The 20,103-nt window shown below is 41.6% G+C and overlaps 1 protein-coding gene across 3 annotated transcripts in view; it reads right to left on the bottom strand.

Moving 5' to 3' along the window:
• The window catches only part of KCNIP4 (potassium voltage-gated channel interacting protein 4), a 1,058,683-nt gene extending 1,057,648 nt beyond the window's left edge, over nt 1-1,035 (bottom strand). The window contains exon 1 of one of the 3 annotated variants that reach the window (XM_023638705.2): nt 695-1,035. In XM_023638705.2, coding sequence (XP_023494473.1) covers nt 695-755 — 61 coding nt within the window. In that variant the 5' untranslated portion in view covers nt 756-1,035. The remainder of the gene's footprint in view (nt 1-694) is intronic. The other 2 variants (XM_070262544.1, XM_023638709.2) reach the window with 2 other exon arrangements.
• Nucleotides 1,036-20,103: the final 19,068 nt, after the last annotated feature.

Genomic DNA, 20,103 nt, shown 5'->3' with positions numbered 1-20,103 from the left:
TCCGCTAAACTCAATAGAACACGTCTTTTCCCCGCTTTCGCAGAATGCATGATACTCTAAAAGCCAACCACCTTGCACAAGAGTGCCCGGTACCTTTCCAAGGCTGTACTGTACATAAATTATTTGCAAGTGTCACTGAGGACCATTTTCTCTGAACACACTAAACTGAAGCTGGCAATAAAACAAGGAATACGCTCCTGCTCAAGAACCTGACCTGGGAAACACTCGCCTGTACATTACCAGGGGACGGAAACAGAGTTTTAATGAAGAAATGTTTGGGAGCATCAAGAAAAAGTGGAGGGAGAGGATCAATACTATTTCAGCTCATTTATCCCCAGGTGTTAGGGGAAGGAAGTATGTGGTCTGAAGTCACCTGGGAGATGCGTAAACAACATCGGAAATTTTCAGAGAAGGCAAAAGTAGGTACAGGATCGCAGGGGACCCTTCCACCCGCGAGTTTCACACACGCTTCAAACATCTCTTCTTCCCCGACCTGGACCTTGCGTGCACCCCCTCCCCTTTGCACCCCCATTCCCGCCGTTCCAAACCTCTCCTTCCCAGTCCCGCCTAGGTGACTATTTCTCATGCAGCAAAGGCAACAAGCGTCCCCAGCCGAGGAAGGGGTCCGGGTCTCAGCTTGCAAGGGAAGAAGGGTGGAAGCGGGGCGCCCGCTCGCATGCTTATTGCATCCTACCGCCTGTGGAGCTCGCCTCCTCCAGCTGAGCCGAGATGCTTTCTACCCTTCTCACATTCATCTCTGGGGATGCAGGGTGCAGGAGCGGGACTCGAGAGTCAACCGGCTCCGGGGCGTCTGTCGATGGGTCTGGCGCCCGAGCGCGCTCGCCGCTCGACCCAGGGGCGTCCGCGGTGCTGGGAGCGAGAACCGGAGCCGGCGCGGGCAGGCGCGCGGCGCGGGCTGCAGGTGCGGGCGGAGGCCGGCGGGGGGCGCCGGGGGCTCGGCGCGGCGCTGGGCGGCGGGGGCGGCTGAGGCGCGGGCGGCCAGGCAGCGGGCGTCGTGCCCCGCGAGCCAGAGATGGGGGCGCCCCTCCGGTCGCCCGCCCGCACGCCAGGGCGCCGCCCCTGCCACCTGCTGCCGCGTCACTGGATAGGGGGCTAGCGCGGTGGCTCTAACAACGGGGCAGCCAGACCCTAAAGAGACCAGAGGCGACTTAGGGCCTGGCAGGGACCCCTCCGAAAGTTGCCAGCGCGTTATGAGCGGTGCCTCCGGGATCCGTTCTTGCTGTGCACATCACCTGGCCCTGGGGAGGGGCTCGATGGCACCGCACCTTTGCCAAGAACGGGCTGCTAGATTCCCCAGGGGCTCAAAGTCAAACAGCTAGACTCGAGATGTTGCTGCACGAAGTTAGGCTGTGTTCAAAGGACACCAGCAGGCAAGCACAAGGAGATGCCCTTCTCCAGAACCGGGCAGTGCGCCAGGAACTCCTAGACAGGAAACTTTCCCAACTTAAGCTAGAACCAGTCATGCGATTTGGCTAGGTGGTAGGAAACACTGGCTCTTCATACCAAGGTGCAGGGGCCAAGGACGAGGTGAAGAACGCCGCCTTGGAGAGAGGAGGGTGGAGGAGGGTGGAGGAGATTGGGAGGCGTTTCGGACAAGCGTCTATAGGGAAGGTTTCAGTTGAAGGCTCCCAGCAGCTCTGCAGGAGGTATTGCTCACCGCCCCGGGGGGCATTCATCACTCTGTCATTGGCCCTCTTCAGCAAACCAAGGGGAGAATGTTCGGGAAGATAAAGACAAACCAACAAACCACTTGTGGCCATGGTTACTACTTGAGAAAACCAAAATTAAAACACTGATTTCTCTGTCCCCAATAGTGAAGTGCATGAAGCCTCTTTTGAGAAGGTCGAGACGACCAGTTCTCTGGATAAACCTCATTAAAATTCCTTTCCACTCTCAACTGCTTGCTCCACTGACCATCATTTGGATTGAAGCCATCTCTAAGAGTTCACAAAACCGTGCACTCTCCCTGTACGTCACCCAGCCACCTTTTACACACACTGTCACCAGCTGAAATCTTGTCCCTTACTCCAAGAAAGTCTCAAGTGACATTTTCTTGCCCTTCTCCCCACCCCTAATCCTGTGAGTGACTTACTTGGTCTCTCCTGACATCTCCTACTTTCCTTTTAGTTTGTGGTTAAGGGCACTGATGCTGATGACCCCACCCATGCTTCAGTTCAAATCCTAATTCCACTCCTTACTAATATTGTGACTTGGTGCAAATTATTTACATCAGCTGTAACAATGGGATCATCATGGTAACTATTTTACTCGTTTGTTGTGAGGATTTAAGGAAATCGATAGATGTAAAGGGCTTAAGGCAGTGCCTGGCACACCAGAATCTCTAGTTCTGCAGCAACTCTTTCCAGAAACCATTCTCAGAACTTGTACTCTGTAGATGATCATCAACCCCTGTCTAGCTCTAAATTCCATCACTTTCTATCAGATAACTTCTAAAGCTACCTTCATGCGTTGATTCAGCTCTAGCAGCCTATGTCAGAATCCCACTTCCAACTCTTACCAGCTGTGTGTCCAAGGGCTAATAACTTCACTTCCCTTTCTCATCTCTAAAATGTAGAAAATAATAGTCTTCAATTAACTATTGGGAAAGATTAAATGAAGCAACGTATGTAAAGTGTTTAGAATGGTTCCTGGCACATAGAAAGAATTCAGAAAGATCTGTCATCCTTATTATCATCACGATAGTTAGCTATCATCACTATCATCATCGTTATGTTTTATCGTGATGAACTCGAAGAAGAAAGGGCATCACTGCCTTTTCCACAACAGGTCTACCCAACCTTCCTTCATAATATGGAAAGTAATACAGAACTCCTCTTCCATCGACAGAATACACAGAACATTTGTTGGGCCAATCCACTTCTCAAATCTTATCCAATGAGTATTTTGATCCCACTAGGTGTCTACCCGTGGATTAGTTCTAAGAAAAGTAACAAAATCAGGTAAAATGGACACTGTGCTCAAGAAGTTTGCAATATGTTGTTTCCAGAATATTTGTGTAGGATCTTAGCCACCATGTAATTCATTCTAGAATCTCTTTATGTGGATCCTCAGTCACTGCCAAGGGAAAATTTTTCTGCCACTTTTACTGTCACATCTGATATTTGGGACTGAAGGGCCAGGGTGACTCTGCCTTGCTTGTAGCATCTCCTTACTGGTGCTTCAGATGTCTCAAACAGTTATAGAGAAGAGATTCATCTGCCACAGCATGTTGTGCCAGCCCATTGCTCCTCCTTCGAAGCTGTAGCAATCCTAGCCCGTCTCCCCTGCTCCAGCCCTCCAAGACGTATGCGCGAAGATTCCCCCATCTTCCCTGACTAATCTTTGGTTTTTCTTCGTGTAACGTGGATGCATATTGTTCCCTCAAAGAACCATTTTAAAAAATGACTGCAGAAATACTAAACTTGCCATGTGTCAGCCATTAATCTCAGGTTTTATGAACATTATTGCATTTAATCTTTAGAAAACACTACAAAGTAAGCACTGTTATTATCCAGCTAATGAAGAAAGTACGACTCAGAGACATGAGCTGGTTTGCCCATTTTACACCAATAGTAATTAGAATCTCTGGGATTTGAACCCACCAGTCTGACTGAAGTGTCCTCAAACTCAATTACCACACTGCACTACCTCCGTGGACTAGGATTTAGATGCTCTGAGCTCTATTTCCCAGCACTGTGTCCTCAGAAAGTCACTAAGCTTCAGTTGCTCATCTGTTAAAATGGGAATTTCTGCTTCATAAGGTTGTTGTCAGGATCAAGCAGGGTAATGAAAGTGAGATATAAACCTTGGGATGCGGTAGAAGCATCCAAAGTCACCATTATTATTGTCCTGACCTTTTATTGAGTAGTCCTTTAATTGCCTGGTCTTTTCTGAAAGCCTCTCACATTTCAGTATGATTCTCTCTTGCTCACTAGGACTTAAACAATAACAATAATAGTAAAACTTCTAGTATTTATTGAGGGCTTACTATGCACCATACTCTGTGTTAAAAAATCTACATCATTATGTCACTTAATACCCAGCAAATCACTTTGTAGAGCTATTTTCACCCTGATTTTAAAATGAGACTGAGACTCAGAGAGGGTAAGTAGAGGGTAAGTAGCCCAAGATCAGCCAGCTGTGAAGAAGTGCAGCTGAGATTTGAACCCACATACATCCGATTACAAAACTGGAGCTTTCAATTCCTACCTGACAGGTCTCAAACTTTAGTGTACATAAGAATCACCTAAAGGGTTGGTTTCAAAGCGCCTGTGCTCCAGCCTTCAAGATGGACTCACTGAGTGTAGGGGAGAGGTCTTGAATCTAACTGTTTTTAATTAATAGACTATTTTTAGATAAGTTTTGTAGAAAAATTGAGTAGAAAGTACCCAGAGTTCCCATATACCCCTTCTCTCTCCACTGCCCAGTTGTCCCTATTATTAACATCTTACATTAGTGTGATACATTTGTTACAACTGATAGACCAATAATACGTTATTATTAACTGAAGTCCACGATTTAAATAGGACTAGTGGCCTTTTAAGAGGAAGAGAGAGAGATGGCTCAGAGGAAAGGCGACATGAGGACAAAGCCACCGTCTGTAAACCAGGAAGAGAGCCCTCACCAGAAACCAAATCCTGCTGGAAACTTGATCGTGAACTTTCCAGTCTCCAGAACTGTGAGCACATAAATTTCCATTGTTTAAGCCACGCAGTCCGTGTTATTCTGTCATGTCAGCCCAAGCAGACTAACACACAGCCCAAGACCATTCTTTGAGAAATCACTACTCTGCAGCAGAGATCACCAGCAGTACCAGCATCACCTGGGAGCTTGGCAGAAATCCAGAGTCTTGAGCCTTGCCCCAAACCTCCTGAATCAGGACCCTCATTTGAACAACATCCTCAAGTGGTTCTGGGTATGCAGATTAAAATGTGAGAGGCGCTGCTCAGTAAGATACTGCTGTAGTTACTCGAGCTCCTGGGAGGCAGGCAGAGCTCACTGAGCACGAGAGGAGGCTAGTGCTATAGTCACACCAATTCACCGCATATCCCCCTGGTGAGACAATGCTGTCTAACTTTTGTGAGAGTCCCTACGCAAATGGATAGAACTGTTTATTGCCTCATTAGGTTTCAAATAGCAAATATCAACAACCTTGATCATCTGACTACACCTGCAAATATCTTTGCTAGTCTTGATCTCTCAGTATTATAATAATCAGGAAAAATAATCTACTTTAAGGTCCTCACATTAAAGGGAATATTAATCCAAGCTTCCCCCCGACCCCACCATCCAAAAGTAGAGTGTTCTTATGAAACTCGCTGTAAGCAGAAAATGGCATAAAGCAAAGAAGCAATTACCATTAACTTACATGGGAAAATTTTTTGAGCATTCCCAGACCCAAAAAATAAACTACCAAAATAAATTGAGATGAAGCACAGATGCTCACAGATACAGTTCAAAACTATGGCGACTTGATGCTGAGATGCTGAGTGTAGTTCCCGGGGAAGGGGCTTGGGACCACCACTCGGGCTGCTTTGGGCGCGCCCTGCCTCTAGCAGGACTCAATGCAAAACTAACATTGATGGCTATTTTCACTTTTTGCCTTTTTTCATAAAAGCGAAAATCCTCTTCAGATTTCTTCAGGTTAGCAAAAACAGGTACGTGCTAATGTAGGGCTTTCATAAAAGTCAAGTGGCATAAAACGAACTTTCTGATAACAGGGGAAAGTCGTGTGCCTTGATGAGACAAAAGGGAGATAAACATCTTAGGGCAGGAAGGTTAATTCTGACATTCCTGTCAGATTTCTATATTCAGGAGCTGATTTGGTCTTTACAACTCTGAAAGGTAGACAGGTCCAATTTTACTATCCCCATTTTCCAGATGAAGAAACTAAAGCCCATGGAAAGGAAGCAACTTACTTGAATTTTCACAAGGAGCATGGGATGCACCCGGGACACAAACTCATCATCTGACGTTTTCCAGCACTTGGTGCCATAAGCCTTGCCAAGTTTATATAAGCTGGAGTACTGCCAAATGATCTGCAATTCTCTAAGCACCAAAATTCAGGTTCGCCTTACAACTTGTCTTGCAGGGTAAGTCCACATTATAAATGTAAAGTTATTATATCTCTTAGCTGCATTCCCCCTGACTTGTGGACTTCAGGAAATCCACTGGCTACATTCTCTCTGTGGCAGGAGAAGTGATTAGGAGATTTGCTTCGGAATGGAGATTTAGTTTAACCAGAGAGCAACAACTGAAAGTTAATATTGTTAATGACATTAATGCTTAAAAGATTTTACCTGAATTCCATATTCTAGGTTCTGTAATTGAACTATATGTTCTAATTAAGGGCTAGGTTCATTACATTCCAACCACTTTATACCTCTTATCCTTGTATTTACTTGCTCATTGTACAGCATTTAGACTAAAAATAGCTCCTTGAGGAGTAAGAATCCGCTGGTTTATCTACTAGCAGATTGAATGAAACTGTCCAAAAATGATTTCACTGTAACTAAATGAACCTGTTTCTAGAGTGTTCTTTGTAATCAAAAGTTGGACATAACTGAAAACTGGATTTCATTCTAAATCACTTGTTTACTTCAAATAGCTGATTCAAACAGGTTAAGTCCTTAAAGACAAAAAAAAGGGAAAATATGCATTTCTTTGTGTATGTGTGCGTGGTTCAGAGTACTGCATAGTATTACTGATAAGGAAGTTAATTACCTTGGTATATTTAAGATTCTTCAATAAAATAGCATTTTGGAGAAATATGTTCAATTTGTTTTGTTTTAAAATGTATTAGTAAAATTAAAGTTCTTTATATAAATTAGAAATGTTGTAGAGAGACAAGAATCTATTTTTTTCAGATCAAGGTAAAAAGATTTGCCAGAGTTCTAACCCTGGATAATTCAAAACTAGATCTGACAGTCTGTCAGAACTGAATAGTGAAATTGCCAAGTACACACTTGTCAAAATAGATGAAGTATTTGATGCTCAAGTTCAGGTGTTACTTAACAACTGTCAACAAATGGACAAAAGAGATGAAAAGAGAAGACTGAGACCTTCAAAGTTTCAACGCCATTAGGTTTTCAGAAGTCCAGAACCTTTTAGATGAGTGACGTCAACAAATGGTATCAAAGAATTAACATCTAACTATGTTGGGATGGTGAGGGCTCATGAAACAAGCACTTTGGGATTTGGAGAGAGTTTGGGGAAATGCAATGAAAAGTAGCTTCCTAATCATGGAAGCAGACAGTTGTCAATGAGAATTCAGGGCATGGGTGGAGGACATGGGGATAGAGAGATAAGATCATGCTATGATTGGACTACTGGGTAACAAGGCTGCCTGAGGTGACAAGTCATTTGTGTTTTATTTCCTCTATTGATTTTTGGCAAGTATCTACATTTTATCCACAGTGATTAGAACAGCTATCAAAATATTCTCTTCCATTCATTCATATATAACCAAAGTTCAGTTAAACAAAATTCATAAATTGTTTGAAAGACCTTTTTTGGTCTCTCTTAGGAAAAAGAATACTTGGATGAGTAAGACAGCATAACTGCATAAATAGCAATAAAATTATACTGGGAAAATGTTGGTAGTAGGTGAACTTTCTCAACTCAAATGTTTTAGTAGATAAAAGTTTGGTACTGTAAAATAGCATAGGGCAGACTGCTGGAGATGCACAAGTGAAGAGGTATGTTCCATTATCTCTGAACCTTATCTCTGCATCTGTAAGCAAGAGCTATGCTTATCAACCAAACCTCAAGACCATGTATTCATTCACTCAGCATACATAAAGTCAGGTACTGTGTTAGGTACAGAGGATATAATGGAGGAAAAGACAGAGCTCCTACCTTCGAGGAGCTCACAGTCTACTGGTGGATCTATACAAGTAAGTAAGCAGCTGTAGTAAGAAGAGTGAATCCTTAAATAGCACTCAGTATGCACTTCGTACATGTTAACTTATCAAATCCTCACAGACCCATAAAAGTGTATATCAATTAGTTTTGCCATATAAGAAACATCCCCCAAATTTAGTGGCTTAACAGTCATTTATTTAGATCACAATTCTGTGGTCTGCCAATTTAGGTGGTCTTCAGCTACTTGCTCATGCATCTGTGGTTAGCTGGCAGTGATATAGTCATCTCACATGTCATGCAGTTGGTTGGAGTTGTGGAGACAACCAGAGCATGTCTCCCTCATCATCCAGCAGACTAGCTTGTAATTCTTCATCTGGTGATGGTTGCAGAGTTCCTAAGAACATCAACAGAGAGTAGGTACAACTATGTGAGTACTGTAGGTACACCATACAACACTTTTCAAGCCTCTGCTTGAGACATATTTTTTACTGTCCCATTGGCTAGAACAAGTCACAAGGCCAACCCAGATTCAGTGGGGGAAGAAAGTCTACCTTTGATGGGGGAAATGATGAAGTCATATTACAAAAGGGTATATACAGGGAGAGGAAGAATTTGTGACCATTTTCTCAATCTCCTCTAGGGAGATATTATTAATATCTCTGAGCCACAGAGAGTTTAAGTGACTGGTCTAAGCTTTTCAAGCTAGTGACAGAGCCAGGATTCAAACCTGGCAGTCTGTCTCCATTGCCAATAAGCATAATCACTGCACTATTATACAAGTGTCACAGAGGGCTGATTCTGTGCTGTGGGAAGATTTCGGAAGAGCCCCTAACTCAACCTTGTGTGTTAGAGAAGCTTTCACAGAAGAATTAATGTCAAGTCCACATCCTAATTGGCGAGGATGAATTAAACACCTGAAGAGGAGGAAAGGACAGGAACACTCCCTGTAAAAGAGACCACATATGCAAAGTCCTAGAGATTGAGAAAGCTAATGGTACATTCAGAGAGCTGCCCAGAGTTCCCTGGGCTGGAGCATTGAAAGCCAAGTTCTGTGCCAGGAGAGGTGAACCTTGGCCAGACTGTGTAGGTCTGAAAACCAAGCTATGGATTTAGGCTTTAATCAGAGACATTAGCAGCCCATTGAAAGGCTCAATCCAGAGATTAATAGGTTCAGATTCTGGCTTTAGATCCTGCCAGAGGTAGCAGTAGATTCATCACTCTGGCAGCCATGAAGAGAAAGGATTAAAATCAGGCAACACTGTAAGCAGGGAGATCATTTGCAAGGGTCTTGCAGTGACCAAACAATAAAGAATGTTGACCTGAACTAACAGAGAGGCAATGGGGATGAAAGAAAGATATTTAAAAGACAGAACATGATGACTAGTAACTGTGGTGATGAAGGAGTCATGAGGATGCCCAGGTTGGCTTAGACACTGCTTGGATGATGGTACCATTACCTGAACTGGGGAAGTCACAAAGTGAAAGCATTTTAGGGAAATAAACAATGTCTTGATTTGGATGTGTTGAGTTTGAGATGTCTACAGGACTACATCCAAATGAATATACACAACTGTGAGGTGAGAATTTGCCTGGAGTCCCAGAGAGGGACAGGGTTGGAGAAATAGATATGTATGTTATCTGTATATGGAGAAGAGTGTCCAGGGAAAATATGTGGAATAATGTTAATAACATATAGCGTTTATTAGACATTAGTTATGTACAGGGAACAATTTTAAAACACTTTACATTATTTAACAAGTTTAATTCTCACAACAATTCTATGAAGTAATATCATTATTATACCATTTTACAGATGGGGAAATTAAAGCACAAAGTTACAGTGCTTAGAGCCAGCATATAAACCTGGGCAATCCAGCTCATGCCTATAGAGCCCACGCTGCTAACCATGAAGTTACTATGCTCCTCTGTGCAGAATGAGAAAAGGTTCTAGTGCAAGATCCTGCAGAATGCAAATACTGTTAAACCCTAGCTTAACATGATGAATGGGGTGCAAAAAATCCAATCTTGAAAAAAAATGTAGATTTGTAATAAATGGAGTTATGTTATTGTGAGGTAGATGGGGAAAAATAGATGTCTCAATCACTATGCACAATCATAAAAAGAACATACTACTAAAGAGAGTGAAAATTATATCAACTGATCATACACTAAACTGAAAAAGTCCCCCAAAATCACAGGGTGTCGGGTAGGGGAGGGAGGACTTAGTAATTCTCTCTCATCCCACCCCGTCACTCCTCGAATGGAAGATAATCACCTCAGTCTGCCCCACTGAAGAACTGGGACTGGACACAGGATTGTAGCCACTTTCCAAATGCATGTTATCAGAATTCTAGCCAGCCCTGTGCCGTGGAAACTAAGAAAATAGAATTTTCCAAGGAGGCAATGCCTACAGTATGTCAAGTACACAGAGGCCTGAAGTAACTTATCCGTTGTATTTAGGGGCAAGGAGATCATTAGTGACCTTCTTACAAGGATTAATAAGAAACGTCTTGTTCATATATTTAAGATTGCTCTTTGAAAATTGACATCATTTTATTTTGCAGACTAAAGTGATGCATAATTGGTATTTCCAGATAATAATAAGAGCTACCATTTTTGAGCACCCACCATATGCCAAACTCTGTAACTGGCACTTTTTATTATGTCTAGCAACTACCTATAAGATGTCAGATTTCCTTTCCATTTGACAAATGAGGATGCCCAGGTTTAGAGTGGTGATCTGAGATCACAAGTCTGATCATTGGCAAAGCCAACATGCAGTCAGCACTCGCCAAGTTCATAGACCTTGTTTTTTTTCACTACACTGTAGAGTCCCTGTTGCATTCCTATGACAAAAGGAGGTAGGAATGCCGTAAGTCATATCTGCTGATTCAAGGATTTCCTTTTAATCAGTTGTTCCAACTTTGTCTGCCTTCACAATTTTGGCTGGCATTTCTAAATCAGGGCAATTCAAGCATCCTCCAGCTTCACTTGTAGAGATGTATTAATGAGTAATAAATGGGTCAGAAGCTGAAGACAGTATGAGGAGAAAGGAAGGGTACTGATGAATTATCCCTTTTTTCTGGAAAAAGAAGAGCTGGATGCAGGGTAGGCAGTGCTTCTTGACTGCAGTTGCCAAGCCAGGGCAGTTACTGAAACCAGCATCTGATGATGGGGCCAGTTCAGCAACCTAAATCCAGTCTCCATCTAAAAAACATCAGAGGCAGAAGTTCATTTATACAGTAAATCAGGGACTGAGAAAACCCTCCAAAGAGAGTTTTGAAGTGGACTTTGATGAGTGGAGCTTTCTGGAACCTTAAGATTCCATGAGTCAGCTCATTTTTATCCAGTTCACGTGCTTGCAGGTTTGAGCATTTTGACGGCATTTAAAGAGTAAGGGTTCTATACTGAATAGGAAATAACCCATAGGTTATTGAAGACCATTGAAACCACAGGTATTGAATAAGAAATAACCCAAGGGAGTATTCCTTATTTTTTTTAAAGCCATGTTTGGAAAAAAAGAAATGATGAGTTTCTAATATCGAGAGAGAAAGATTCAAAACTAGCCTTTGCTAAACAATTACTATGTGGCAGGCACTTTTAAAAACATCTTATATATATTACATGTATTATAAATTATCTCATTTGATATTTATGTGAGGCAGGTGCCACCAAAGGCTCATTTTACAGAAGAAAAGACTGAGGTAAAGAGAGATGAAGGATTTTACCAACACAACTAGCTTCACTGGCAAGATGATAACATGGAACTGCCAGCTAAGAGGACAAATAGAAAGGAGTCGAAAAAAAAAGTCTAAAAACCATTAATAAAGTGTATCAATGCAAGAATAATCAAAGTGTGAAAGAAGAAGCCTGCTGGGCCTAAAAACAAACCTGCATGGGTAGCAGAGAAAGCTAGGCCAACAGGAAAACCAACTCTGACTCCAGAGTTAGACGAGTTGGGTTTTTACATTTCCCAGTTATATTTGTATAACTTTTGATTGATATTGAACTTCTTTTACCATTAGTTTTCTCTTCTGTAAGATGGGAGAGGCAAGTCTTCTCCATAGTGAAATGAGATTTAAATGTGATGGTGTGTGAAAAAGACCTTAGTAATTTGCATATTTGTATATGTTAGATCTTAGAACAATTTACAATGATCCAGCTGTCCAATGAATAAAAGGGCCTTACAGTAAGTATCATCAAAAGAATAATGGTAATGAGACAATTTGTGATACGAGGTGAGCATGAGAACGTTATTTTTTTAATTAATAGAAATTTAGCTAATGGTACATCATCATGGATCAATAACTAATCAGATGGTAAAATATAATCATCGTTTTTGGTAGCCAACCAGAATGCAATGGTTTTAGATTGTTAGAAATGAGTGCAGACCATGCTTGGGATTAAAGGTCATTTTCTGAAAATGAACACCAGTGCACAAAATTGTAATAGAGCCAAAAAGCATGATGCGAGCATTGTAACTGGAAAAGGTGCTACATGAGTGCAGAGTTCCTGAGCGCTCAGTGTAAAGTTAGACAGATGCACTCTTCCAGTTGCCTCATTTCTTTTTCTCCTGTAAACCACTTTGATCCTTTCTTACTCAGGTTTATCACAAATTGTAAATACATATTTTTTGTGTATTTGTTTAATGACCATCTCCCAAAACACACAGACACACACGTACAGAAAAACACACAACTGTAGTGTCCAGGAGGACTGGAATCACATTTTGGTATAGGACAAATGGCTATCCAATGCCAGCCTCAGTGCCTAGACAAAGTAGTCACTCAATAAAAAGATCTGTTCAATCAAAGGATGAATGATTCTTTCTTTGTCCCTGAGTTATCCTTTCTGCACCTCAAGGCACAACACACAGAGAAGAACACATCACTGTTTTCACACAGTGAAAGCACTATACTGTGTAAGCTTTACCTGGAGCATTACTGAGGCTGATCTGCACACTACTTTTGGGAAGGAAGGGGCAGGAGGAGGGTTGTGGAGTACTCACTTCCTGGAGATATTCAGGGGAAAGAAAGAATCATTAACAGAGGTGTCCAAACTCCAGTGCCCACGCTGAAGAATGCTCAGTTCAATCTCTAAGCGCAGATGCCTCTCCCCAACACCCCACTAAGTTTCAGGATTCCATTTGGTTCTACGGTGGTCTTGTGGACAGCGAAGACTATCCTTTCTCTCAGAGGTTGCTCTCTCTCCTGAGGTGGCTGCCCAGTTGGTTTAGCTCCCATTCACAAGCTCAGATGGATGAATGGCAAGGACTCTCAGTGAAGTTCAGAAGGCAAATCTGGCCTTGAACTTACAATCAATGTCCCCAACACCTGTCCTCTCGGTTCCCCTGACACATGCTGGTATGCAGCACTACTTCAGGCACTTTCCAGCACCCTGACCACTCAAATGCTCCTCCATAATCCCTTCCTCCCAGGTTCCAACCCAGGATACACCTTATATCCCTGCCCTTATTATCATCATGTCTCTAACATTGAAACTTGATGGACAGTCAGGAACATTCTGGTCACATTTAGCCCAAATTATCAGCAGCAAGAAAATGGAGTCCCTGTTCCCCAAGAAAAGAAAAGATTCTGTCTTCTGAAGCACAACTGTGTCCTCAGCATTCTTTGAAATTGGATGATAATGAAAAAGTGTTTGCACTATCCACCGGAGAAGGTCAGCGGCCCCATCCTTATCCCAACAGCCAAACAACTCTTTACGATGCACCAAAGAGAAAGCTAGTTGCAAATTTTAACATGCTTCCCATGTTTCCATCTACCTCTCAGACTAGAACTATCACCAAAATGTATAAAAAGATCACATACCCTAATGACTAAATACAACGCTATATTTCTTGGGAGGCAGGCTCATCTCAGGAACACTTGGAAAAAGAGAACAATTAAAGCCCAGACTATGATTCACCAAATCTTACTGTTTGCCTGGTGGTGTGTATCACTCCATTCTGAAGACTCTTACTGGTGTGCCAAGCACTAACTGAAGGCCCAGCTCCCTGTGTCCCGTTAGGCATGATCATGTGGACTTTCTAACACCTTTCTTGGGGACCAGAGCTAAAACTCTGTTTTCTGAGGCACAAGCTTGCCTCATTCTAGCTTTTCTCTCCTCTTCACCGGTCTGCACTGAGGTTCTGTACTTATTATGGACAAGTTCATCTGAGTCTTGACTACTCGTTCTAAAGCCTAGGAAAATATCATTGAGACACAAATCAGATTAACAAAATTATCAATGTGGGTGATAAAATCAATCTGGGTGATAAAATTTCCAGAGGCCAAAATCTAGTTGGAACTTCAAAATAACAACATGAAGCCTTTGTAATTTTGTAGTCCTGGCTCTTATTAAAAACAAATCAATCTCATTGTTTTATACACACATGAAGTATATAGTAATGAAGGAATCGCCTTCATTAACTTCCATTTTCTCTGATAAGTTTAATATATTTACTTTTAATTTCACTCACAATACTGTTTTCCTCCCCGGAAGGATATTTATTTGTAATTAAGAAATTATAAGAAATTTTACAGTTCAGCAAATAAAATTGTAGAGGCAAAGCAAAGCAAATAGGAACTAAGAGTTTAGATATTAGCCCAAGAGGGCTGTATCTCGTCTTACTTTACCTCGTATTCATTTAACAAGAGCTCTCTTTGCCTTTGTGATAAGAACACTAGTGGAGACAGCTACAGAAATGATTTTCTTAACTTCCCCATACGTGGCAATCATTTAACAAAGGATAGCAAGAACAAAGGTGCCATTTAAAACGTTACTTCAAACCAGAGTTAGCCAACAGAGGCAGACGAAAGCGCTCCCTCCTGCCACATGGTGCCTGGGATGAAAATAGAGCAACACAAATTGGAATGTCAAAGATTAGCTTTAGATTCTGACATTCCTATCTGAATAATCTTGAGCTAAATTCTCCCTCTTATGTCAAGGAACACACTCTCTAGGCATTTCGGTTAGCAGTCTCTCCACCCACCATCCAGATTCTCTTTTTCTGGGATATGTTTAGGTGTTGGAGAGATTCACATGGTTTTCTCCAGAAATCATCCTCAGCTATATCTAGTTATTTTAAATCATTTGCCAACAGCAGACATGGCAGAAAACTTTCAGAGTGTGTTAAGCTTGCACGGACCAGGTCCTCCCACTCTTTACCTTTCCCACTCTGAAGATACAATTTGCAAGGAAGGCTGAGCACCAGTGTGACTAAGAATGTGCAGAAAAACCAGCCCCACACTCCCCTAAGGGTGACAGAATCAAGCTAATCGTATCTAGCCTGTGGGTAGGAAAGTTACGAGGTCAGAAGTAGCATCTTGAGGTCTTGGGGTAGGTTGAAGATATTCAGAAACTGCGTGGAGCTTCTCAGTGATCCTTTAAAAGGTGTCTGTGGGTGGTGGTATTTGGAGCCTCTTCCTACCGACCAGCCTACAGAGGCATGAGAGACAGAACAGAAGTAACAGCCTCGCCCAGAGAGCAGATGCTGAGGTATTTCACTCCTCCTGCTCCCCCTGGCGCTCTGCATAAATTAAGTCCTCAATAAATATTAGCTAAAAAACAAGGCCTTTTCAATAATCTAAATAGCTTTCCCTTCATCACTTTACTCTTTAGGTGACAATGGAATTGATCAGTTCCATTCTTTTGCAGGGTATTAGAGAGCATCAAGTTCAATCAATTGCTTTTACAGACAAAGTACCAAAAGTTTAGAGACTTGCAGCCACTGGACCACGACTGCCCAGTTAGTTCTAGTTGCAGCCAAGACTATACAGGCCTGTGGGAACTTGACCTTCTTTGCTTCCTCAAGCTCTGTGCCCCTTGTCCTTGATTTATTCCAGCTCACTGGCCTTCTTTCAAATCTTAGGACCTTCCACACAGTATCCCCTCTGCCGGGAAAGTTCTGCTCCTTGTTTCTAAGCTGTTCTCTCCCATCCTTCAGTTTTCATTGCAAATATCACTTTCTCAGAAAGTTCCTGACTGTCCAAGGTAAAGTGCACATCCTCCTCCTCTCATTTCTCTCACCCCTTCAAAGCACCTTGTTCCTTCTTTTTAACCAGCATTTACCACAAGCTATAAATCCTTATTTTTGTGTGTATGTACTTGTTTAATATCCATCTCCCAAGACACACGCGCGCACACACACACACACTGCAGTCTCCCAGAGGATGAGAATCACATCTGTTTTTTTCACTATTAGATATCCAGTGCCAAGCTTAGTGCTTAGCAAAACATAGCTACTCAATAAAAATCTGCTGAATAAAAGGATGAAGGATTCTTCTGTTTCGGGGTTGGTTATCCTTCCTTCTACACCACAATGCACAGTTGTCTCCCTTCAATAAAAAGATAACTGATGATATAGTCAGCCCATCAGCTGATTTTTCTGGATCATTTTAACATTATACCAGGGAGAGTTAGCCTGAAGATTCCATTTCTAAGCACAACTGATCACCAAAGGAGGGAATTAGAGAGAGAATCAAAATGTCATTGCATTGCATCTGTCACCTTAGGATGATGCTTTCTCCAAAGAGGGTAAACGAGAGAGTAAAAATGTTGAAATAATGCAAATGAGCATTTGAATACACACTCCAGAAAACAGGAGAAGACAAAACTTGGAATTAGGAAATATGACAAGTTTATAGTTCAGATCACCTCTCAAAAAGACACAATGATTTATTTTTGGTACATTAAATGAGGCAACTTAAATTTTTCCAGTCTCAGTAGTTTCTCCTCATTTGTGGATTGTTGTCTTCCTGATTCATCCTGGAAGCCCTCAAGGATCCCGTAGCCCCTTCAGGATAAAGCCTACCTTCCTCTGATGGATGTGTGTGGCCTTCCACAATCTGTCCCCTGCCCTTCCCTTTGGAGTCACACCCTAACACTCACTCACTTGCTTCTGTGCTCTCAACACATGAAAATACTGAGGTTCCCACCAGCCATAGTCTCCCACAACCCCATGCCCTTGTATGTGTCATCCCCAACTCAGGAGAACTAGTCCCCACCTTGACCACTTGTTCAGTTTAGTTCTATATTAGTTTTCTACCACTGCTGTAATTACCACAAACTAGTGGCTTTAACCAACACATGTTATCTTATAGTTCTGGGGATCAGAAGTCTGAAATGAGTGTCACTGAGCTGAAATCAACATGTTGGCAAGGCTGCATTCCTTTCTGAATGCGCTAGGGAAGAGTCCATTTTCTTGCCATTTCCAGCTTCCAGAGGGCACCTGCTTTCCTTGGCTTGTGGCCTCCTTCCATTCAAAGCCAGCAACGGCCAGTTGAGTCTTTTTCATGCTGCATCATTTTGACACTGACTCTTCTGCCTCTTGCTTGCATGTGAAAGGATCCTCATGATTATATTGAGCCCACCCAAGTAATCCAGCATATTCTCCCTATTTTAATGTCAAGTGGTTAACAATCTTAATTTTGTCTGCAACCTTAATTCTCCTTTGCTATATAAAGTAACACAGTTATAGGGATTGAGACAGGGATATCTTTGGGTGGCCATTATTATGCCTACCACAAATTACAAGTACACCTGACCACCCATATCCCATTTGGTACCATTGTGCCTGTGAATGACAGAGTTAGGTGTATCTTATTTCATCCTTTAGCTCTAATGTATTCTGCTACAATAGGGCTTATTATTTTGTACTAAAATCACTAATTTATATGTACTCCTTCTTCAGGAGACCACCTCAGGATTGGATCCTAAACAAAAATGAAGCTCGTAAGCGGGCCAGTTACTGTGCCATATATTTTGTACCATTTGGTTTTTATGTCAGTACTGAGACAGAAATTACATCCATTCAATAGTTTGGAAAACTAAGTGTTACAGTGATAAAATTCATCATGCAGTCATGCACCTCTTGCAAGTCAGAGCTGAGATTTGAACTCATGTCTGTCTGGTTCCCATGTAGTCAACTTACTGTTAAACCACGCTCTCTCAACTTGGTCCCTGTGACTCACATGGAGGGCCCAACCCACAATAGATGTTCATTAGAGATTTGTTGAATTTTGAGTTTGTCAAAAAATCTCTCTCCTCATTTCTATCTCATTCTCCTCCTTGATGACAAAATTAATCTCTTCATTACATTTCATTTCTTTATTCTGCTCCTCATCACAAAGACAGACTTTTTTTAACTAAAATTGAAAGTCTCTTCTCAATTGACAGAATGACTATACATTGTTTTAATTCTTTGAGTGACGCAGATGATCATCATCCAAAGATGATGAAAGCAGCTTAATAAGTAAACTATATCTTTTCTTGAAGTGCCAGTGACCCCAAGCTTATTACGTACTCCTCGGAAGGAAAAGCTTTATGTCAGTAGCTCTGAGCTCCAAGATTTTAGCAGAGTGGGGCTTGAGCATCTCTATGCATGTGCATCTCTCCAGGCAAGTCTGGTGATCAGCTGGGTTTGGAGATCAGAGTTTTAAAGGATATTGTGTAATGTTCTTTGGTCTACATTGCCTTATCGTGTGGTTCCTCATAAAGAAATCTGTCTGCACATTGTGTAAATTCAAGAATGCTTGATACTAAATGAGTCAAGCGCTATGATTTAATTGATAGCCTTAAATGTTGTAGGTAAAAATATGCAGGAATGACAACTGTGGTGAGTGAAATTCTTGCAGTTTGTCATGAGAATTCATCCAGTTTATTCTAAGGTGAGCCTTTTCATTAATAGAATGTTTCATTATACCCCAACACTTTTTCTTTCATAACAATAACACAGGAAAGCAAATAAATCAATGTTCCTTTGTGTCTAATGTGCCTAGTCTCTTTTATTGGTTCAGAGTATTGTAACCTTTGCTAACAACTGTTTGAGCTCGAAAAACAAATCTATCTACAACACATTGGCCGACCCACATGTCTCCTCAGTTGAAAAAAATGTATAAAGTCTATTATATTTTAAGTGCACGGAGAAGTAGAAAGCTTTTTTCCTTTTTTCCTGGTTGCTTAGGGTGACTTCTGACCTACAACCAACATTTTGTAACAAGCATCTATGATGTGCAGTATGCTCAAATAGGAACTGCCCCTGTGCAGGCACGAACCCAAAGAAATGTTGTTTACCTTTCCTGTGTGCTGTGGAGCCAGGAAAACATATGTTTCTACAACCACAGAGGTAGAGAAAAGAGGGCATGGCAAAGCACGCATTGTCCTTAACACTTCTTTCCAGAATTTACATATGTCCCTTCTGCTCAAATCTCGTTGGACAAAGCAAGTCACATGGCAACAGAGGTAACTGGACACAAGCAGAGAGAAGGGCTCCAAGCACAAAGAAGAGCAACTGTAAACTCTCAGAAGCCAGAGACAAAATGGTTTCCTCAGGTTAGTGGAATTGGTTTGAGCACCAAGTATCAGAGATGAGGATGATAATGACAAGAGAGTAACCTGAGGACACACAAAACGCCCTGTAAACTCTATCAAGGGGTTTGAATTTTATCTTGAAGACAGTGAAGAATTGGTTAAAAGTTTAAATAAGAAAGAGGCATGATCCAATTTGTAGTATAGAGTGATAACTCTGGCTACAACATAAAAACTTTATTTTTGTGCATCTTGAGTTACCAGGAGAATATCCAAGTAGAGATATCTATAAATAGTTGTATACATAAGACTGGAAGGAATCATTAGTATATTAACCTTAGAAGTATCAAATGTCTAACCTTGGATCAGATGTGGCCCTTAGATCTGATTTATTTGCCTGCAAGAGTGTGAAAGAAATTGAATTTGAAGGTTTTATGATAGAGCATGTGCTCTTCACTTGGCGTGAATTCCCACTATTACTTGTCTTACACGTTCCTGGTTTGTTCATTTTGTTAACCAACTGGCTCCTGAAGGCGTGTGAATTTGCGACTTCTGATGTAGTCAGAGTTGTCAAATAAAAAACATGATGACCAATTAAATGTGGATTTCAGATAAACAATGAATAATTTGTTTAGTATGTGTTATATATTTATTTGTCAAATCTTGCAACACTAGATATAGCTGATTATTTAAATCATGGGAATGGATGGCATTGACAAGGATAATGTACAGAATAAGGAGTGAAGCAGGCTCTAGACAGTGCCTGGCACACAGAAGAGAGTCAATATTTACCATTAATGAACAAGGGTCAAAGACAAAAGCAGAGAAACCTTAACGTTTAAGGAGCATTTAAGAGAGAGGAAAAGAGAACAGAGGAGAAGCAAAAGAAAATCCAAGAGAGCAAAGTAAGAG

This window comes from Equus caballus, chromosome 3 (genome assembly GCF_041296265.1).
Source record: "Equus caballus isolate H_3958 breed thoroughbred chromosome 3, TB-T2T, whole genome shotgun sequence".
Taxonomy (NCBI): Eukaryota; Metazoa; Chordata; class Mammalia; order Perissodactyla; family Equidae; genus Equus; species Equus caballus.
The sequence above is the reverse complement of the archived record's forward strand: the minus strand, read 5'-3'. Positions and strand labels throughout refer to the sequence as shown.